A 22,550-nucleotide genomic window follows, 5' to 3' on the forward strand; every position below is an offset into this window, starting at 1 on the left:
GCCTCCCAAAGTGCTGGGATTACAGACATAAGCCACCATGCCCAGCCACCACATTCTTCCTGGGAAGATGCTGCCCACCCTTCAGGGCCCGGGGTTGGGACCCTTGAGGGGCGCCTATGCCTTCGAGGCAGGGCCTCCTTCCCCTGAGGCCCCAGGCGTCTGGAATGCTGTCTGCCCTGCCTCCCTTTCCTGCTTCTGCTGCAGCCGCAGAAGCCATGGCCTCCTGCCTCATGGTCTTGGTCTTCCCTGGGCCCTGGGTGACTTTGATGCTTGTGAGGGTGACAGCACTGGTCAACTGGGTACCGGCCCCAGAGATGCCTATGCACTAATTCCTGGGAGCTGTGGGCCTGCTGTTCATGTGGCAAGAGACATTTTGCAGATGAATTAAATGAAGGATTTTAAGATGAGTCATGATCCTGGCTGCAGGAGGGCAGGTCACCATTCTCCAAGAAAGGGAACCTGGCCCCTTGGGGAAGTGGCTGATTCCAGGATGAAGGCAGGCAATAAACCAGATGAGCATGGAGCATCTTGGGTTGCCAGAAAGTAAGGAATTGCTCAAAAGAGGAAGGAGCTTGCTCACAGAACACAAGTGCCAACCCGAAGGGGCTCCTAATGCCAAAGGTGGGAAAGGCGGAGCCAGAAAATAACAACAAAAAAAACACCTGTAAGTCCATACAGAAATCCATCCATCAATCATCGGCGAAGGAACAGCTCTTCTTACAGCAGAATTCCAATCAATAAAGAATGTAGGACAGAGGAAAACTGATCACCATTAGGCAAGCACCTAAGTATGTACAGAGATGCCATCAGCCACAGTAACATGTAAAATACCCACATTTTGAATAAGTAGGATAAAGAACATGTCAACTAATCTGGGAGCCCCTGGTTAGCACATTTGTATCCAAAACTCCAATGGCATAGAGTGAATAAATTCTTTCTCCCTTTTCTTTTTTGTTAATTTAAAATAATAGAGATGGGGTCTCACTATGTTGCCCAGGGTGGTTTCAAACTCCTGGGCTCAATCAGTCCTCCTGCCTCGACCTCCCAATGGGCTAAGATTACAGGTGTGAGCCACCGTGCCTGGCCTCTCTTTTTTTTCTTTTGAGATGGAGTCTCGCTCTGTCACCCAGGCTGGAGTGCAGTGGTGCGATCTCACTGCAACCTCCGCCTCCTGGGTTCGAGCGATTCTCCTGCCTCATCCCCTTTTTTTTAAAAATCCAATTATTGACAAACGTAACTGCTAGTGTGGTAGAAGGAAAAGTCAATATATGGAACCTTTGAAATGGAATGAGTGAAATGACTCTTGTGGTGAGGGAATCAGATAACTCTAGAATACACCCCTCCTAATTGAATCATTTTACCATTTTAAAACTATCATTAACGCCGTCTTTTGTAATATATCAAAGATAAAAAGCAGTTCTGTGTCTTGCACAAATAGATACTATAGAGAGCGACAGTTTGTATGGAAATGACATTAGCATCTTATCCCAGATTTCCCTAATTCCATCGTCCACCCGCAGCCATTGCACGGAAGCACGAGCTCATCACGTACTATTGTGCATCACGTACTATTCGGTGCTCTTCTGAACACCCACAGCTCTAGAGGACGTGAGAGAGGCAAAAACAAAACCATCACTGCTATGGCTACTGGTCTCACATTCACTTTTTCTTCTAGTGAAAAAAAGAAAAGAAGCAAGATCTCAAACGTGGAAGTTCTGTTCTTCAGAATAGTTTTATTAGTTTGCAGTTTGTCAACACTCAACTTATTTCTCTCCTGACACAAATCCATTCAGCTAGAGCTGTCTTCTCCCCATATGTCACAGATCGTGACATGCCATGGATCTGCAGGCATCTCTGACTTTCGAAGCCTGAGGTTACTGCCACTGCCTGTTGCCATGGCACCTTTAAGATCCCGCACTTTGCACATAAATTTCGTAAGCTCCACCTCGAGTTCGATTAAGGTATTTAATGCCTTACATTCTTTGTTGGGGGAAGCATTTCTTTTTTTCTTTAATGGAGAGTGAAATTGGCTGCCTCGAAGGCCAGGAGGACTCTGCTCCTGTCAAGAAAGATACTCAAGGTGAGTAATACTGTCAACTTTGCTGGTTTTGACACAGTTCATCTGCAACAGCAGACTGGAGTAGTTGCAAGGAAGACCATACTGCCCACAAAGCTGAAACTCTTCACACCCTCCCTGGCCCTCTACAGGAAGGCTTTGCCGATCCCTGCTCTCATCGGTTCGGGCACAGGATTATGAAGTGCTGGGTCTTTCTAGGGGAGGACACACTTTCCCTCCCCTTCCCTTTCTACCTGAAAGAGTTGTCTGTGGTCACTTTGAGGACCAGCCCAAACTACCTTACACCTTTATCTCTTCAGCATAGGTCTCATATTTCGTTGGGATAACGATACCATTTCCATTTAGCTCAGGATTTTGTAGTAAGTCAAACATTAGCAAGAATTTAAAAAGCAGGGGACAGTGAATCTGGCCCTGTGAATAATTTTGACCTTCTGAAACACACCATAAGTTCTTGAATCTTACATTTGAAAAAATCCATCTAAGCAGAAAATCTGTGAGCCAGTAAGCAGAGGTCACCTTCCACTGTTTGTCCCAGTATCTGTGGATCTGGGGACTGTTGTCTTCACTAAGGATACATCATGAAGTGAATTTGCCAGCTTTGCCCAGGACCATGAGGTCGGTTCATTATATCCAACGGTGCCACCTAGACTCACTAGAACATCCGTTTCCCTGAGACTCCTGAGATTGAATCAATATGGTGTAAAAAAATGGAGCCATCCTTACCTTATTCTTCTCACTATCTCTTTGATACTTCAGTATCACAAACAGCACAACAACAAACAAAAGCCAGAGCCATTTGCTCCCCAGCCAGCCTTGGGTGTGCTCTGGTAGATTCTGCCGAATCCGAAAGTGCTCTCTGTACTGCACCTTCCCCTGGGGTTCGCTAGTTTTCTCTCTCAGAGAAGAGAACATAGAGGCACAGCTGCAGGTGAGGCACAGAAGCAGGACCAGGGACCATTTCAGCGTCCACATGGTGAGCAGAGGTGGGGAAGGGAGTTCTCATGATGGGTTTGCTTGCCCTGGCACCTGGGAGATTGGGCACCTGGTGCCAGGCCCTTGGTGATGTCACAGAGGCCCTGAGCTGAGGCCACCCTGGCCATTGTGATGATTTCAGGACAGAGGTTACAGGTCACAGGGGTCGCCTGGGAGGAGGACTCAAAGGGAGATGGGGGCATTTCCAGCAGGCAGTAAGAGAGAGAGGATGGGCATGACGAGGTGCCAATTCCCGGCCAGGGGACTCTTTCCAACCCTGGAGCTTTGCCGGGAGAGGCCACCATGTTTTTGTTTTTCATTTGTTTGATCCAGACATTGTGATGAGCAGAGGGAGATGCCATGTGCCCCGTGGTGCTGAGTTAAATGGGAGAGAAAGATATTAAACCACAGGCCACCTACAAATTTGGAGCCACCTATATGGCTCAAACTAAACAAACAAAAACTTTTTTTGGGGGGGATGGAGTTTTGCTCGTTGCCCAGACGGGAATGCAATGGCGTGATTCTCAGCTCACCGCAACCTCTGCCTCCCGGGTTCAAGCCATTCTCCTGCCTCAGCCTCCCGAGTAGCTGAGATTACAGGCACCCGCCACCACGCTTGGCTAACTTTGTATTTTTAGTAGAGACGGGGTTTCTCCATGTTGGTCAGGCTGGTCTCGAACTTCCGACCTCAGGTGATCCACCTGCCTCGGCCTCCTAAAGTGTTGGGATTACAGGCGTGAGCCACTGTGCCCGGCTCACCTATGTGTTTTGTTTGGCCTACGTTGCTTTTAAAAATTGTCAGTACTTAAATATTGGGGGGCATTTCACTTTAAAACTCCACATTCTGGCTTCCTTTGAAAATATGGGAGGTCCAAAAACAATGGGTGCAAACCGTCATAGAACCAGTCTCTGTGCTGCAGCCAAGTGAAACTGTCCTTTCGGTGGCCATATGCCCTCCACAGTCCCCACCACTCAGTATTACCTCACACCATCACTGATTATAGCAGTGTGTGCCCACCCTGGGTTAAGAGTATACTTTGGGCCGGGTGTGGTGGCTCACACCAGTAATCCCAGCACTTTGGGAGGCCAAGGCAGGTGGGTCACCTGAGGTCAGGAGTTCGAGAATAGCCTGGCCAACATGGTGAAACCCCATGTCTACTAAAAACACAAAAATTAGCCTGGCATGGTGGCATATGCCTGTAGGCCCAGCTACTTGGGAAGCTGAGGCAGGAGAATTGCTTGAACCTGGGAGGCAGAGGTTGCAGTGAGCTGAGATCGCACCACTGCACTCTAGCCTGGGCAACAGAGTGAGACTCCATCTCAGGAAGAAAGAAAAAAAAGAGAGAGAGTACACTTTGATTAAAATTGTGTAAGAACAGGAAGCTTTAGAGACTAGCACAAGGGGACTGCTCTAAACTAGGTTATGCAGGAAGAGTTTCCAGAAAAAGATGGTTGAGTAGAGCAGGGGAGATGATTAGGAGTTGGTGGGTAAAATGGGAAGGGGCTGAATCCCCCAAGTGAGAAGGAACAGCTGGCTTGACAACTGAGGCCAAGGCTGGGAATAAACCTAGGACTCCACGGTATACCTGAACCCATGAGTTCTTTAAAATGACATGAAACAAGAAATCCTGGGTGCTGGAACGCACGGCTTGTACACCGCCTCCTGGATTCAAGCGATTCTCCTGCCTCAGCCTCCCGAGTAGCTGAGATTACAGGTGTGCACCAAAACACCTGGCTGATTTGTTTTTATTTTTAGTGGAGACAGGGTTTCACCATGTTGGTCAGGCTGGCCTCAAACTCTTTGACCTCAGGTGATCTGCATGCCTTGGCCTCCCAAAGTGCTGGGATTACAGGCATGAGCCACTGCCCCTGGCCACAGTCTTGCAGAACTACTTTGTCACTCCACAAAGCCTGCCCCAACTGCCACTGATTCCTTCATTTGGTAAGGACTGAATGAGGAGAAGGTGCGGTGTGGCCAGGCGGAACTGCCATTCACCTCGCTGCTTTGGGCCTCAGGCACCTCACCTATAAAGTGGGGGATGGGCATCTTCCCATCGCACCGGGTGGCTGGGGAGTCGCAGGGGAAGAAGCCTGTCAAGTGCTTGGCTGCTAGTGAGCCCTAAAAACAATGCGAACGATCAGCCCTCCCCAGCCGCTGCTGTACTGAGGCCTTACGCCCAGCAGCAACACAGATCATGGGTACCTTCTTCCCTCACGCTGGCCAGGAGCCTTCAAGAGTGGTGCCTTAGCAAAATATTAAAGGCTGGCTAGAAATCTCCAAGGAAGCCCTGATCCCTCCTGCGTGGATGGTCCTGAGGGCAGATGGAGGGAGGCCCACAGCCTGTTTATTTCAGAGATGCCCAAAGCAGAGGACTTTGAGATGTTGAAGTTTTTGTGTTGAGGATGCTGTGACTCAGTTACCAAAAAAAATGGACACAGTCATTAAACTCAATGCAAAATAAAACTGATTCAGGCTAACATTAAGAAAACTGAACCTGGCAAAAATAATGGTCATTAAAAGAAAAAAAAATGCCTCACAATGGTAGAAGCTATAATTAGTAAAATGTGACTAAAAGGATGATCAAGTTTTCTCAGTAAAATTAAAATAGAGAAGAAGAGACAGTGATAGAAAATAGTGTTAACCAATTGAAGAATGAACTGATTGTTGTGAAAATAAATTAACAAAATGAAAAGGGGGCCCAGGCGGGGTGGCTCACGCCTGTAATCCCAGCACTTTGGAAGGCCGAGGTGGGCAGACTGCTTGAGTCCAGGAGTTTAAGACCAGCCTGGGCAACATGGCGAAATCTCATCTCTACAAAAAATAGAACAATTAGCCGGGTGCGGTAGTGCGCACCTATAATCCCAGCTACTTGGGAAGCTGAGGTGGGTGGATCACCTGAGCCCAGGAGGTCGAGGCTATGGTGAGCCATGATCATGCCACTGCACTCCAGCCTGGATGACAGAATGAGACCCTGTTTCAAAATTTAAAAAAAAAAAAAAAAAAGAAAAAGGGAAATAAGAATGAGAAAATGGTTGAATTTGGCTGTAAAGAAAATTGTGGAATTTAAATGGCTAATTCAGGTTTGTTCTGGAAAAGTCCATGACAAAAACTCATCACTTAATTTTTATTAAAATGCTCTATATTCACAATGTCAAAATATCCTTGGGGCCAAACCTTCCCATCACTGTGAAGCCGGGAACCACACCGGGTTTGAGAAAAAGCAGGGCCACACATGGTTCTCCCTTGCTGGCCTCTCCCTGGAGTTCTGCCCACGTGTCTGTGTCCCCCACAGAACCTGCCTGCTCACCTTCCCCCATTTACCTCCCACAGCTCCTTCTGCTTCTGAGGGAAACCCAGGGCCCCGGGGTCTGTATAGAGAACCAGTCACTATCTCAGTCACACCACCGTGTGTAGAAAGCCACGCAGAGGCCTGGGGCTCTTGGTTCTTCATTAGGAGTCCCATGAGAAGTTTCAGTAACTATTGATGTCAACACACCTTATAGGTAGATAAAATGCACCTCCTTTTGGGTACAACTCTCCCTTTACCATCTGCTGGAGGAGAGAAGGGTGGGTTCCTCTGACTTCATGGAATGACTCCTATAATCACCAATGCAGCGGCTGCAATGTTCTTACCCAAGCATGAGCAGAAGGTAGAAAGGATAAAAACGCAGAGGAGAGAAGAGGCAGACCAGCTTTATTTTTGAGCCCAATCACTGGGTGCCCAAGTAAGACTCTGCTATCTTCGAAATGATGAGATGGGGCACACTCTCCTAATAGTATTCAGCTAGACCAACAAGGATCCTGGCTCCCCCCAGGGCTGTAGCAGAGGGACGAGGCCCTTCAAACTTCTAGTGGGCACAGTGTATTTGAAATCCATCCTTTCTAAAGCCCAGTTTCACTTGGCCTACTTGATTTACTGCTGGTAGCAAGATCATTAGAATTTTAGTTAATATGTGCCAACTCTGCACCGGTGAGGACTCCGGAGTCTTTTGTTACTGCAAGCATAAAAAGTGCAGCCCACAGGCCTTCCTGGCCGTGGAAAGGACCAAATGCACCTGCAGGGGAAAGCAAGCATAACCTCGGGCCACTGTGCAGCCCGCCCCATGTCTCCCCCGGAACCCACATGCCTCACAGCAAGAGTGGCCACACCAGCTGGAAGGCTGGCCAGGATAGCTTTATGACACAGAGCTATAGAGAGAACACACAGCAGTGCACTCAGAGGCGCACAGCGACCTGCCTACGTGGAAACTAAACAACCTTCTGGGGCAGGAGCGGTGGCAGTGCGGGCTTCAGAAGCAGTAGGATGTGTGGGTGACCCAGTGGGCAGACTCCTCCTTGGAGCGCTTGGCGGAGCTGTGAGTGGTAAAGAGGGACTTGTAGGCCTCGGATTCTTCACTGTCAGCAATGGACCTCTTTGTGGCTCCACACAGAGGCTTCCCAGCTTTTCCAGAAGAGCTCTCATTTGTTGCTAGAAAAATGAAGAGCCAAAACTGTCAGGGTTGGGATAAAGATGATTCTAAACTTTGCATCGATCAGAAGGGAAGCCCATCAGTCACTCTGTCCCAAGACGTTCTCTTGCTGGCTGTGTGGGTGCTGACGGACATCATCTTAATTGCCAACTCCAGCAAAGCAGACACAGCACAACACATCTATCATCTACTGTCCCACCAACTACTCCTTGCTCTGTCGCAGACACTGGTCCCAGCCCCGTGAATGACTTAGATTGTCCTGATGAGGCAGGGCCTGCGTTCCAGAGGAGAAAACGGACACAGGAACCTCAGTGGCCGTCCCATGTAGAGCCGGGATGGGAGCCTGTCAGCCACCCTGGATGCTACTTAGAGCACAAGATCACACACTCTTAACAATGAATCTGTATTTTTCTTTTTGTGAAATAAATGGTATTTTCTTTGAGTTAAAGAGAGTGAGTTTTAGGAGAAACTTTGATTCTTGGTCAAGAGACAGCAGAGAGGGGACTCTGAGAGCCACATGTGGAGCCCATGAAAGCCCCAAGAGTAAAGAAACTGGGGGCATTCCCCGCAGGCCCTGAGCCACAGTCTATCTGACAGTCTCTGTGCAACATGAGCCAGTTCTCAGCGCAGCCTCTTTTGCTTGGCACCAAGCGCTTACTCGACAGGAAACTAAACAACTAGCATTTGTGCCCAGACCCCCATCACTCCTGCCAGGGCTCCTGATGAGGGTGTGTTCAATATTTCTTAGTTACACCCCCCGCTAAAGAGAGTTCAGTGCACTCTCTAGAGCCATGACATAGGACAGGCTTGGGCTTCCCATCCACCCACTCCAGTGAAACCTGGACTCGGCCACCTGGGTTTCCAGCCTTCTCAAAACAGCTCCCTGTAGCTACAACAGGACCCACCTGTGCTTTTGGGAGCCAAGTTGTTTCTCTTCTCTCTAGAATCAAGGCTGGCTTCTTCAGGCTTCCCTGTCTTAACTTTTGATGGCCCTGGGGCTTCTGTAAAAGAAACAAAGTAGGCAAAGCAAAAACAACGCAAAACAAAGCGTGAACAGACTAGCAGACTGCCCCGGAGTCGTATTTTGCTAAAATAAGGATCTCTTGAAGGATCTTACCTTCACTGACATCTGGTTTTGAAACAGATTCTGCTGCCTTGGGTTTCTTTGTTTTCTATAAAAAGATAGAGAATGTTGGAGGAGGTGCTCAGATTCACTCCACTTCAGCGTCAGTGTGGCTTCCCATTGTCCCGGGGGTCCTGTCGTCTGACCGGCTGATGCCAGTCACATGAGACAGACAGTCACTCTGAAGAAGGCTTTTGATGTTCCGTAACTCCTAAGCCTTCATCCTCTGCATGCGACACCAGTCATGCACTTCTGCCTCACACAAAAATGTATCTGCACAGAGCTGCTCACTTTTATATTTACATCTCCCAAATCACATTTGCAAAAATTTTAAACGAGGCCGACAGATTTCAGTAATAAGGGCCAATGTTGATGGTGACAATTGTATACAAAAGCGCACTTAAATGAGTAACACAGGTTATGGGTATGTGAAGGATATATATGGGTAGGTGAACTCCAGCCAGCATAAACATGAACTAAATCTTGCACATTCCACTACCTTTTTTTCAAAGTAGTCAAACTGCTTTGGTATTTGTTATTCAAGTGTAAGGCCCTGAAGTTTATATTAAAGACAGCTGAGCTAATTCTTCTAAACTAAAAACTACTCTTGTTAGATTTCTAGGCACTAGAATTCTGTTACTCATAATAGTTATTTTGATCAGCAATAATAAAATAAACAAACCATTCTATAGTTACACAGCTGTGTTGGAATTGATTTAATCGTAGAAATGACAAGCAGGACTATGTTCATTTAATTTGCTTTAAAATGTCAATTTCCTAAGCATCCAAAAGGTGGCGCTAAAGATATGCAGCCTGATTACTTCAGCCATCTCCCAGCACTGAGCATTAAAGAAAGACCTCTTAGGCCTTGAATTTCTAACACATACAAGCAATGTGATTTATAACAAAACATAAAGACCTTCTGTGCATTTCACACATGCAATGCAAGCATTCACATCTGTGAAAACAGATACTCGGTCCTTCAAACAAATAAGAGACAACTGTTTATTTCTAAGCCCTCCATTCATAGCTGAGGTTATCTGAAAAGCACAGGCAGGAAGGAGTCAGAGGGGAAATGTTGTGTCTTGCTTCCAGCTGCAAGTGTATTTGGGAAATATTTTGGTATCCTGGTAGCAGTAGCTATGAGGTATTCCCAGAAGCTCTGGAGAATATTTTGCAGAGAGGGGCATGCTAGTCCCACTGGGCTTTGAATTAACTTGGCAGGAAACCTGTGACAGAGAAAACTCATGAAAGCAAAATGGTCAAAGGGAATATGAACATTTCTAGTAGCTTCCTTTGAAATGCATTTTTTCCGTGTGTGTGTGTGTGTGTGTGTGTGTGCGCGCGCGCGTGTGTTTGAGACAGAATCTCTGTTGCCCAGGCTGGAGTGCAGTGGTATGATCTTGGCTCACTGCAACCTCCGTCTCCCAAGTTCAAGCAATTCTCCCGCCTCAGCCTCTGGAGTAGATGGGATTACTGGCGCATGCCACCACATCCAGCTAATTTTTGTATTTTTAGTACAGATGGGGTTTCACCATGTTGGCCAGGCTGGTCTCGAACTCCTGACCTCAAGTGATCTGCTTGCCTCAGCCTCCCAAAGTGCTGGGATGATAGGTGTAAGCCACAGCACCCGGCTGCCCTTTCGTGTTTTTTAAAACTGAGCTTGATCAATGGTAGCAATTAAGAACAGGGAGATGGCTTTTGGCAACTGTCCCTAGTTAAAAAGACCTCAAACTTAGTTTCCCTCTTTTTTTTCCCTCTCTTACAATAATGAAATCATGGTAATTTAGAAAACCAACTTAGAATTAACACACTTATATAAGATATACATGTATTTACTTTTCAACCTGAACACAGCATTTAAATGGCCAAGCGGCTTTTTTTTTTTTTTTTTTTTTTTGAGAGAGTCTGTCAGGCTGGAGTGCAGAGGTGCAATCTCGGCTCACTGCAACCTCCGCCTTCTGGGTTCAAGTGATTCCCCTGCCTCAAGTCTCCCCAGTAGCTGGGATTATAGGCACGCGCCACCGCACCCGTCTACCAAGTGACTCTTTAAGCAGTTGTTATGAATGTTGTATTAACATCTTACAATACTGCTCCACGGAACGTTTCTACTGGCATCTGAATTCAGAGTTTGGGCACCGTTCCTTGAACTACAGAGCCATTTTCAGATATTATTTTCTACCTAAGTAAAATGATGAAAGGATTGCCTCTGGCTCTTTCTGATCATTCTGGATCCACGCATAATGATAATACTGCTACCATGTGCTCAAGCCTCGGCTTTTTTAAGCCTCACAACCATGAATTACACATTATTCCAGGGTGATACGGTCCTGTCTTATCTTCTGTTATGATTTTTTAAAAACCCTAAACCTTCGAAAAATCTTCAGGTACTCCATCACTCTCGCCTCGGACTGGCACTGGTAAAATGCATGCCCATGTGAGGGCAGGCGATTTGTTTCATAATTTTATGTCCTCAGCCTACTGGAGCTAATTTTCTAGTACTTCAAGCATTCTTTTGCCTTAGTTCTGATCACAAAGTTTTCTCCCTAGCTTATCCTGAACCCAACTTTTTTTTTAAAAAAGAATAAGAAATTTGCCACTCACCAAAGGCCTGTATTCCATAGCTATCATCTGTAAACATGAACAACATTTACTGCTGGATAGGGAATCGCCAGCGCACGGAAGAACTCGGTGGATGCATTGTCTGGGGCCTGCTCGCTCCGCCACGTTACTCAGCAATGCTTTCCCTGTTTCTGGATGCCAGGCTCCCTTCTGGACGCTGAAGCACCACGTTCCATAAAAGACCCTCACTCTCCCCGTGGGCGGGCTCAGGAAGGTGAGGAATTTGGCCCCCATTTTTGGGAAGGCTACTCATTAGCTCCTTGCTATTCAAAGTGCGACCCTGAGGAGTTGCATCCACACGCCCTGGGAGTGGGTGAGACGCACAGGCGCCCAGGCCCACCCAGGCCTGCTGGAGCCCAGACTGCCAGGGCACTCCCGAGCACATTCCAATCTGGGCAGCAGGGGAGCCTTACATTTGCTGGGATGATGGTGACTTTTCATTTTTCCTTTGTTTTACAAGCTATGAGACCTGAGTATGTATTGTCTTAAATCAACAGCAAGTGACAGCAGCAGCAATGGTGGTGGCTGCCCTTCCCCAAGAGCTTGCTGAGGCCGTGTCACTGTCAGTGCTTTACGGCCATGGTCTCTGGAGCCTGCTGACAGCTCCGTGCCCTCGCATGCTGTCACTACCCCACTTCACTGATGAGAAAGCTGGGCAGCGAAGAGCAGAGCCGCTGTGCTCACCACAGCCAGGCAGTGCCTGGGCCTCAGCTGGAATCTGCTTCTACAGTCCAGGCCCTTCTAGGTTATAATGATCGCCTTCATCATGCAAACCCCTAAGTAGCTACCAGCTCAGTTCAGTGGTTTGCAGTCGGCTCTGGAGCAGAGATGGGGGCTGGGCGGAACCTGAAGACTCCCGTTACCTTTTCCAGCTTCGCTCTCAGCCTTCTCTCCTCCATCCTTGTCTTCAGCCCATCCACATCCTCCTTGGTGCCATTGAGCACGATGACATCATCCTCCTGGAAGGCAGCCCCACACTGGAGAGGGCAAACAAGAGAGGGCAGATTCCATCACCACTCAATGGGGAGGCCACGCTTCAGTCCCCCACTCTCAGCCCCTAGCCGTGGCCCCCAGGCTCCGAGTAAATTCCTATTACCGGCTTTCTGGTCAAAGCCTTGGTTTGGAAAGTTCCCACACACAGCAAAGTGTCAGCGTAGCAGGTGAAGAATGCTATCACTTGCAAGGCTGGTGCCTGGATGGTGTCTAAGAACTTGGATTTTGGGAGGGTCCCCGCCATTTTTTAACTGACAAGAGTAGCTTGGCTCACCGTGCCCAGATTATTTTGTATGAACAATGTGGTCTATGCTGACACCTACCTTCCTTATGGGAGTGTAGAATTCTGGAACATGCTAGGCCGAGGGTATAAAGCCAGCCCTCAGCCAAAACTCTGGGTACTGAGTCTCTCATTTGCTTCCCTGGGCAAAAACATCACACGTGTTGCAGTTTCGTTGCAGGGGGAAGTATTCACTTCGTGCAACCCCTTGAGGGAGGGAGTGCGCCTAAGGAAGCCCCACGTGGATTCTTCCAGACTCTGCTACCTGCGCCTTTTCCCTTAACACCCAGCTGTGTATCCATACCACGCTGCTGCAGTGAATGTTAGCTGAATACAACCATATGCGAAGTCTCGAGTCTTTCAGAAAACCCCCAAGCATGACGGCAGCGTTGGGGGCCCCCAACACACCCCGGCAGAACAAGACTGCAAGCAGGGTCTAGACCACCCTGACAGTATCGTGGTGGTAGAAATGCACACGCACACACCAAAGGCATGCCCACACTCACAGAGCTGTCAGTGAGCGAGCCACCTCCGCAGAGGCTCCCTGTGACCATGCTGTCACTGGTGGGATCCCAGCACTCTGTGTTTGCTCCATGGCACTAATCATGACCTGGAGTCTCGTCTTCATTACTTTGTCTACGCTGTCTTCTTCCCTGCTGTGGCCCCAGCAGCTACCCAGTGCCTGGCACAGCAGAGGTACTCACAGCTGGGGACAGGAAAAACAGGGAAAAAACGAGAATCAGGAGTGGAGGTTCCCAGTCCTGCATTTTGAATTGAGATTTCTGCCACCATTTGTCTAGGCCACCTGGCTCAGGCCACACCACTTCCCTGGGCCTCAGTTTCCTCAGCTGCAAAAATGAGGGGTCTAAGGCCGGGCGTGGTGGCTTATGCCTATAATCCCAGCACTTTGGGAGGCCGAGGTGGGCGGATCACCATTTGAGGTCAGGAGTTTGAGACCAGCCTGACCAATATGGTGAAAACTCTGTCTCTGCTAAAAATACAAAAACTGTGTGTGGTGGTGCTGGGTGTGGTGGTACATGCCTGTAGTCCCAGCTACTCGGGAGGCTGAGGTGAGAGAATCGCTTGAACCCGGGAGGCAGGGGTTATGGTGAGCCGAGATCGTGCCACTGCACTCCAGCCTGGGCGACAGAGTGAGACTCCATCTCAAAAAAAAAAAAAAAAAAAAAAAAAGAGGCGTCTAACCCAAGTGCAGTGGCTCTCTAACCACCTGGGGTCTAACCCAAGTGCGTGGTTGATCCTGCTCCCTAGTGGACATTTGGCGATGTCTGGAGACATTTTTAGCTGTCACATCTGGGGTGCAGGTGCTATTGGCATCTTGTGGGTAGAGGCCAGGGATGCAGTAAGCATCATACAGTGCACAGCATGGCCCCCCACAGAGAGTTACCCAGCCAAGATGCCCCTGTGCTGAGGTTGAGAAGCCCTGGACTAGGGTTATAAACACCTAGACGTAAAAAAGGAAAGAAGAAGAATTTATAAGAAAATGTGTTTTATAACTAGGGTAGGAAATGTCATCTAAAACAGCAGTCCCCAACCTTTTTTGCACCAGGGGCCAGTCTCATGGAAGACAATCTTTCCATAGATGGTGGGTAGTGGGGGGAAGGTTTTGGGATGAAACTGTTCCACCTCAGATCATCAGGCATTAGATTCTCATAAGCAGCACGCAACCTAGATCCCTCACGTGCGCAGTTCACAACAGGGTTTGTGCTATGAGAATCTAATGCCGGTGATGGAGCTCTGGCACTAATGTTCTCTCGCCCGCAGCTCACCTCCTGTTGTGCGGCCTGGTTCCTAAGAGGCCATGGACCGTCACCGGTATGGGGGTTGGGGACCTCTGATCTAAAGCCAGTAAGGTTAATAAGTTTTGCTATGTAAAAATTACAAACTTTTACATGACAATGTCACAATAACAACAAAAACATAAGCCAAAGGCTAAATGAAATATTCATAGCATATATAACATTCAAAGGATTAATTTACGGAACATACTCATCGTCATGTCAACTTTTTTTTTTGAGACAGGGTCTCACTCAGTCACCCAGGCTGGAGTGCAGTGGCGCCATCATGGCTCACTGCAGCCTCCATCTCCCGGACTCAAGCCATCCTCCCACCTCATCCTCCTGAGTAGCTGGGGCTATAGGTGTGTGCCACCATGCCTGGCTAATTTTTGTATTTTTTGTAGAGACAGGGTTTTGCCATGTTGTCCAGGCTGGTCTTGAACTTCTGGGCTCTGGTAATCCACCCACCTCAACCTCCCAAAGTGCTGGGATTACAGGCGTGAGCCACCACGCCTAGCCTCAGTTTAAAAATTTCATTGATTTTACCCTGAAGCTGGTAGGCCCTGTGTTACTTAAGACATAGTCTCTGCCATCTATGAGTTGGGTGGCGAGTTTTTAAAAATAAAAAATGGAGGAGCAGTGAGCTTACTATTATCATCTTGTCTATGAAACTTCTGTTCTCCCCTGCCTGAGGAAGTCTCTTCAAACTTATTTACTCTGTAGCTAACTCTTAGAAGAGCATTCTGGGTTTCTGTTTTACATCGTCTTATCTCCCAAACCTTTTTTTAGGGGTGGGGGAAGCAGAAATCATGACTATCTCTTAGCTCACATACAATGCTCAGGGAAGAGCTGGCTCTAAAAGGAACAGCTTCAGTACCACATGCATTTGCTACCTAACTCGCCTTTTTAAAAAACAGGCTTTCTGAAACCTCATTTACATAACATAATGAAGTGTACAATTCAATGGCTTTTAGTATATTTAGAGTTGTGCAACCATCACCATAATCTAATTTTAGAGTATTTTTATCACTTCCAAAAGAAATCCCATACCCACTGGCGCTCACTCCATTCTCCTTTCCGCAGTCTTAGGCAACCATTAATCTACTTTCCATCCTACAAATTTGCCTCTTCTGGACATTTCTATAAATGAAATCATACAATATACATGTTTTTTTTTTTGTGTGTGTGACTGGATTTTAGCTAATGTTTTAAAGATTTATCCATGTTATAGTATGGATCAGAACTACATTTCTTCTTATTGCCAAATAAAGTTTCACCTGCAAATCAGCTGACAGAGTTGTTTCCACTTTCAGACTAAGAAACTCACATAGAAGTCTTTTGTGGACAGTTGTTTTCATTTCTGTTGCGTATATAACTAGGATTGGGATGATTGGCCATAAATTAACTTTATGTTTAACCTTTGGAGGAACTGCCTTTACTCAAATGATGAACTTCCAAAGCGGCTGCACCATTTTACATTACCACCAGCAATGCCTGAGGATTCTAGTTTCTCCACAACCTTCCCAACACCTGTCATCGTTTTTCTTTCTTTTTTTTGAGATGGAATCTCACTCTGTCGCTAGGCTGGAGTCCAGTGGCATGATCTTGGCTCACTGCAACCTCCGCCTCCTGGGTTCAAGCGATTCTCCTGCTTCAGCCTCCCAGGTAGCTGGGATTACAGGCCGCTGCCATTGCGCCCAGTTAATTTTTGTATTTTTAGTAGAGATGGCATTTCACCATGTTGGCCAGGCTGGTCTTGAACTCCTGACCTCAGGTGATCCACCCGCCTCCCAATGTGCTGGATTACAGGTGTGAGCCACTGCAACTGGCCGTTTTTCCTTTTAGTTATAACCATCCTAATGGGTGTGAAGTGCTGTCTCACCATGGTTTTAATTTGCATTTCCCAAATGACCAGTGATGTTGAGCATCTTTTCACGTGCTAACTGGCCATTTGTATACCCTCTCTGGAGAAATGTCTGCTTAAATCCCTGGTCCATTTCTTAATTGTATTATTTGTCTCTTTGATGTTGCGTTCTAAGAGGTCTTTATACAGCATATTCTGGATATAAGTTCTGTCTTAGTCCAAGACTGTTATAACAAAATATCTTACACTGGATAATTACAAAAGTTTTTTATTTTGATGAAATTGTACTTACCAATTTTCTCTCTTACTGCTACGTTTTTGGTGTCATATTTAATAAGTCATCGTCTAACCCAAGATTGTGATTTACTCCTGTGTTTCTCCTAAGTGGTTTGTAACTAAAACTTACAGATTTAGGTCTATGATCACTTTGAGTTTATTTTTTACATTCAATGTAAGGTAAGGGTCCAAATTCATTCTTCTGCATGTGGATATCCAGTTACCCCAGCACTACTTGTTGAAAAAACTATTCTTTCCACCATCGAATTGTCTTGGCCCTTTTGTCAAAAATCAATGACCATACATGTGAGGGTTTATTTCCGGACTCCTCATTTTATTCTGTTGATCTATATGCCTGTCCTCATGCCAGCACCACACTATCTTGATTAGTGTAGGTAACATGACTTCAAAGAGTCACATATTGAACGGATCAACCAAAATTTATCCTTCTAGTATCTATGAAAAACTCTACTAAATGTTGTAGTCATAGATATTTAAAAGTATGCCAGATAAGGTCTGTTATTAACTAAAATACTTAGTTACTCCATAAGACACTGCCTTGGAAAAACATAAAGGCAGGCAACCAAATAATAACAAAATTCTTTAAACAACTGGAACAGTAATTTTAACAGACCTATTGTGTCCAGAGCAGTAACAGACATCCTATGCCCAGAATCTCTTTTGTAGAAAACATTATCAGCACAAGAAATGCCATAAAAGTACTTTTTTTTTTCCTGAAGTTGCCAAAGATTTTCCAGAATCTCCCAAATGCACAGAAGATACCAACAAGCATTTGCTGACCTTCCTCAGCCCCTGCCTTAGGTGGGTTATTTAATGCGGTTCTTGTCTCCAAAAGTGACTTTCAGGTTAAGATCAGCTTTTTTTCTAGGGTGGGTCTGGTAAATTTTCACGACTGAAGATATCTTTTTGACCCACAAATCCCTGAGGGTGGTGCCATAGAGAAGTTATATGAATGACTGAAGCAGGTGCCCAATCTAGCATTTAACTGGTACAACCCTTGAAGAAAAGGAGCTTGTTTTTAGCCATCACTGTAGAGAACTGGGCCTACAGGAGGAGGGACAGCCTGCTCTGCTAGAGGAGGTTCCCTGGGAAGTCTCATGCTATGGGAGGTCTGAGCAGAGCTTTCCCCTGGCTCTGGAAGATGGTCTCTTCCTTGGAATGAAAAAGAGTCTGCAGGAACAGAACCAGGTGGTAGTTAAGGCCCAGTGAGGCCTGGAGCCGCGGCTATGGCGTAAAGGGCCCAGGGGTGGGGAGGAGCCCAGCATCTGCTCCCTGTGGGTGCTGCCCCCACCTTTCTTTCTCTCTCCTCCCGGGTTCCCGCTGCTGCTTTTTTCTATCACTCCTTGCTGCCCCTCCTTCTGACAGTGTCGGGGTGAGCGGTCTCCTTCCTCTAGATCAGACTGTTCAGAGGCCATGGACCTTATTCTGCATACAGTTGTATTGTGTTGTACCCAGACTTACTGTACTTTTAAAGTTGAATCGGCCACTGACAATAAGAAGTCAGGAACTCCTCACATTAGAAATTGAGCAATCTTGCTCTTTCTCTCAAAAATTCAAAAGATCCATTAACACCAAACCCACACCCTCAAGGGCCTCAAGGGCTTGGACCTTGGTAGGAATTGCCGCTGAAGACTGGGCAGAGTCCTCCCAACCGCTAGGGGCCCCATCACTCCTTCTGGGTAGGTGCTTGACCCAAGAGACCTGAGTGCAGTGGTTCATCCCTGAAGGATGAGGGAAAACAAGGGTAGGGGGCTACTGCGGAGATGGGAAGTGGGGCTGCTGCAAAGTCATAGCTGGTCCACAGGGACCTGCTTCCCACCTCTTTAGTAAATAACATGTATTATACCAACAGAAAAAACACCCATATCTTCCTGCTGATGCGTTTTTCTTAAGTACTGTTACTGTACAGTAGAAATTATACATCCATTTAAAATTTTATCTTCATTCTTTTTATTGCTTATAACTCAGATGTCCAAAGAATGGGGGAAATGGTTAAAAAAATAAAAATATGGCCGGGCGCGGTGGCTCACGCCTGTAATCCCAGCACTTTGGGAGGCTGAGGCGGGCAGATCACGAGGTCAGGAGATCGAGACCATCCTGGCTAACACGGTGAAACCCCATCTCTACTAAAAACACAAAAAATTAGCCTGGCGTGGTGGTGGGCGCCTGTAGTCCCAGCTGATCGGGAGGCTGAGGCAGGAGAATGGTGTGAACCCAGGAGGCGGAGCTTGCAATGAGCCAAGATCGCGCCACTGCACTCCAGCCTGGGAGACAGAGCGAGACTCCGTCTCAAAAAAAAAAAAAAAAAAAAAAAATCATAATACATTCCCAAAAAGGAAGATTATATGGTTAGAGTTTGGGGCAATGTAGAAAATGCTTATCATAAATTAAAGGAAAAAGCAAACTAGTAATTGTATATTTATATTCATATGCCCTCTGGATGCTTTTTCAAAGTATTTTTAAAAAGGCCAGTAGAGAAAGTGCCAAGAGGGGAACAGTGGTCAAATGAGGAGCAATATGCTAATGTATCTAGATATTTATATCACTTTAACAAATGGAATAGTGGCTTCCCAATCTTTGTCCTTACCAATAATATTAGCGATGAACAGCTGACTGCATGCATCTCTGACCTAGGAATTCCACTTCCGAGACGTGGTCATTCTCTATCACAGAATCCTGTTTTTGTTTCCTGTGCAGTACCCCATGACTTAGAGTAAATGAGTGTATGTCTGCATGTTTGTACTGACTTTTAAAACAGTGTGTTTCCTCCACTACACTGTTAGCCCCAAGCAGGAGGCATTTTGTCTTCCTGTTCCATGGTGGGAGGAGCCTAGGGTTCTGCCCACAATGGACACAGTGAATAACTGCTGAATGAATAAGAACAGAGCCTAGGGAAAAATTTCAAAGTAGGATAGAAGGAGATGAGATTTTAAAGCCAAGCAGTTCTCCCAAAAGCTTGCATGAAAATATACATCTCCATACGTGACCGTGGGAGATAGCTCCTTTTTGGCTTGGATTAAAAAAATATAAAAAAAACCCCACTGCATTTGCAACACCTGTTTCGTAAATTATACCATATGTCCTTTTATTTATTAGGGATTTCATTTTTTAAATGTTTTACTTTAGTCAATCTGTATAAGAGGTTTATACATAAAGCCGATTTACCCTCTGTCCATTTATTACCAATAGAAATGGGTGGCTCAGCTCGTCTAGTATGTTTGCTTCTTGTGTTATTTCCCGCAGCGATGTGGAAGTGTAACGTTTAACGTGGGCAACACTTCCCAGCATTTCCTCAGTTGCTTTTTCCACTGCTGTTTGGCTTAGAATGGCTTCCTCCTTCCAGATGTAGAATGTGAGACAAGAAGTGAAACCCAGCACCAACGCTCGACCCCCAGGAATGGGCCAGTATAAGCAGATCTGCTGTCTAGTCCAGGTGCACCCACAGGACAAATATTATTATATTATTATTATTATTATTATGAGATGGCACTTCACTCTGTTGCCCAGACTGCAGTGCAGCGGTACGATCCTAGCTCACTGTAACCTCAAATTCCTGGACTCAAGCAATCCTCCCACCTTAGCCTCCTACGTAGCTAGGACTACAGGTGCACACCACCATATCCGGCTAATTTTTAAGAATTTTTTGTAGAGACGGGGTCTTGCTATGTTTCCAGGCTGGTCTCAAACTCCTGGCCTCAAACAATCTTTCCACCTCGGCCTCTCAAAGTGCTGGGATTATAGATATAAGCCACCACACCCAGCAAGGACATGTTTCAAAACAAGCATTCAAGACGCAGGGGAAGAGAGGCACAGCAAGACCTCACAAGCTGGCAATGTGACTTTTCCACACATAAAAGGACCTGACCTTTTCTGATTCTTGCTAGATAAAATCAGAACGTTAACTCACGGACTCTGAACATCACACAAACAAAATGTATGGGGTCTCCCTACTGGAAGGCCACATGAATGCTGTAACCCCTGAAGATTATGGGGACTACATTCTGTCTGCTCAGTGTTTTTCTAATACTCTGTGCTATGGCAACAGCAACATCTGTTCTGCAAAAAAGCAGCATGTGTCTCAGAGGCACCCCACGAGCAGGTGAAGAGAATCTGTATTCATCTGACCACACATCCCGCTTAGGCGTCAAGGCACATAGAAGATAAGAAATCTCTACGGTGTGTGATCTATGTCTCTTGGTGCCGATATTCTTAATAGAGCTGTCTGTGGCAAGCCTGCAGAGAGTACCAGCAAGCAGAAAACCTTTAAAACCAGAAAAGGAAAGGATGTTAAGAAGAAAAGTACCCAGAGGTGGAGAAAGAAGGGAAGAGGAAAGCCTAGCGAAGGGGTGCAGTCAGACCCCACCTTCACCACGTGCTGTGGCGCAGACTCACCCTGGGGGGCACTACAGAGCACAGACAAGGCTCAGCCCCTGCCTTGTGAAATGTCTGGATTTTTTTGAATGCTATTTATGGAGAAACAGGATTTTTTAAGTGACTTTTATTTATCCCCTTAATGAGAGAGGGTCTGATAACTAAATCACGCCTCCTGTATTTAAAATCATTTCAAGACTCTGACCTATGAATGCCATGATTTCATCCTGCAGTTTTCTCAATGTGAGTGACTGTGCATCCTTCATCTGGGTCAGGCGTCTTCTGTTGTCTCATTTTGTTTTTCAGGAAGGATCCAGTCCCAAGGAAATACTCAGAGAAGCAAAAGCAGCAACGACTTTTCAATCTGCAGGTCAGAACCAACAGGAATAAAACTCTCCAGGGACAGATGGCAACAAAACCTGCCAAGCAACTCTACTCAAGTGACTGAAGCAGGCGCCACTGCTGGCGAGGAACCGATGGGAGAGAAAGGCCAGGCTGGGCCCTGACACCGCCAGGACTCCCACTCCAGGAGCCAGGGGGCTTCTCCTGGTAAGCGTCTCAGTAGCTATGCAGGACCCACCAATGGCAAAGGTTAAGCAGGTATACGTGTGTGTGTGTGTGTGTGTGTGTGTGTGTGTGTGTGGCGGGGTCTCACTTTGTCACCCAGGTTGGAGTGCGGTAGTGCAATCTCAGCTCACTACAACCTCTGCCTCCTGATTTCAAGCGATTCTCCTGCCTCAGGCTCCAGAGTAGCTGGGATTACAGGCACACGTCACCATGCCCAGCTAATTTTTGTATTTTTGGTAGAGACAGTGTTTCACCATGTTGGATTGGGCCAGGCTGGTCTCAAACTCCTGACCTTAAGTGATCCACCCATCTCAGCCTCCCGAAGTGCTAGGATTACAGGTGTGAGCCGCCACACCTGGCCACAGGTATACTTTTTGAAGTAAATTATGTTTTTCTTTGCTCTGTGGTTTTAAAATATTAGAATATGAGTAATATTTGAAATGTAGGTGTTGCAGGTGTCTTTTTCTCTCAAAAATAGCCCCCACTTTTTGTTTAAGCCAAAGAAAATAAAAGTAGAATATTTTCTTAGTATGGCATCAACTAGATTTTTAAATATAAAATGCTACTGTTTGTTAACTCCTCACATGAGAGGCAGATTCAAGGCCATGTCCAAATCCTCAGCTCTCATTTTGTAAACTAAAATGTTTTATTTCTTGTCGTTGTTTTGAGTGGATATCCTAAAATACAGTTTTCTTCTTTCCATCAAAATGGCTAAAATAATTTATACATGTTTTAAGAATAAGCATTTTGTGAAAGGCATCCATTTCACTGGACAGTTAGACAGCTTTTGAATTCAAAATTCGTCCAACTCATAATCTCAAATAACTCAAGAAAACACTGTGCTAACATTGAGGCTGCTTTGGACGGCATTCTGAGCTCAGAGAGAAAGAGACACCACATTTTCATTGCATGGCCACAGGGACTTTAGGACAAGTAAAGAGAGCACCTGCAGTTACAGTTTTGGGGCCGCATTACTCCGAGGGTGAGTGCCAGTGAGCACGGGGCATCTCCTAGGGCCAGGCTCAGCGTGAAACTCACATCCTTCACTCCTGCACCTCCTCCCAGTGTACCTGTGAGGCAGACACTACCATACACCACGTCCGCAGTCAAGAAAATGG

General features: G+C 46.4%; 2 protein-coding genes across 6 annotated transcripts in view; both read right to left on the bottom strand.

The window, feature by feature from the left end:
- Positions 1-1,713: 1,713 nt before the first annotated feature.
- FAM209A (family with sequence similarity 209 member A) lies at positions 1,714-6,076 on the bottom strand. Its single transcript, XM_055266747.2, has 2 exons — positions 2,801-6,076; positions 1,714-2,059 (listed from the first exon to the last, which is right to left on the bottom strand). The coding sequence occupies exons 1-2, from the start codon at positions 3,047-3,049 to the stop codon at positions 1,790-1,792; spliced, it is 519 nt and encodes a 172-aa protein (XP_055122722.1). The 5' UTR covers positions 3,050-6,076; the 3' UTR covers positions 1,714-1,789.
- Positions 1,912-22,550, bottom strand: part of RTF2 (replication termination factor 2) — a 59,031-nt gene continuing 38,392 nt past the window's right edge. For 2 of the 5 annotated variants that reach the window (XM_055266742.2, XM_055266740.2), the window contains 4 exons: positions 12,128-12,241; positions 8,637-8,691; positions 8,425-8,520; positions 6,161-7,518 (listed from right to left, as the gene is read on the bottom strand). In XM_055266742.2, coding sequence (XP_055122717.1) covers positions 7,340-7,518; positions 8,425-8,520; positions 8,637-8,691; positions 12,128-12,241 — 444 coding nt within the window. In that variant the 3' untranslated portion in view covers positions 6,161-7,339. Of the gene's footprint in view, positions 2,060-6,160; positions 7,519-8,424; positions 8,521-8,636; positions 8,692-12,127; positions 12,242-22,550 lie in introns of those variants that run through there. The other 3 variants (XM_055266741.2, XM_055266744.2, XM_055266745.2) reach the window with 3 other exon arrangements.

The sequence above is a fragment of the Symphalangus syndactylus genome, chromosome 24, assembly GCF_028878055.3.
Source record: "Symphalangus syndactylus isolate Jambi chromosome 24, NHGRI_mSymSyn1-v2.1_pri, whole genome shotgun sequence".
Classification (NCBI taxonomy): Eukaryota; Metazoa; Chordata; class Mammalia; order Primates; family Hylobatidae; genus Symphalangus; species Symphalangus syndactylus.

Excerpts from the sequence above, each read along its gene's own strand:
- FAM209A (XM_055266747.2), bottom strand. The coding sequence starts at position 3,049 with ATGTGGACGCTGAAATGGTCCCTGGTCCTGCTTCTGTGCCTCACCTGC. Across the intron at positions 2,060-2,800 it reads GAGATAGTGAGAAGAATAAG|GAGCAGAGTCCTCCTGGCCT; the intron begins GTAAGGATGGCT and ends CTTTCTTGACAG.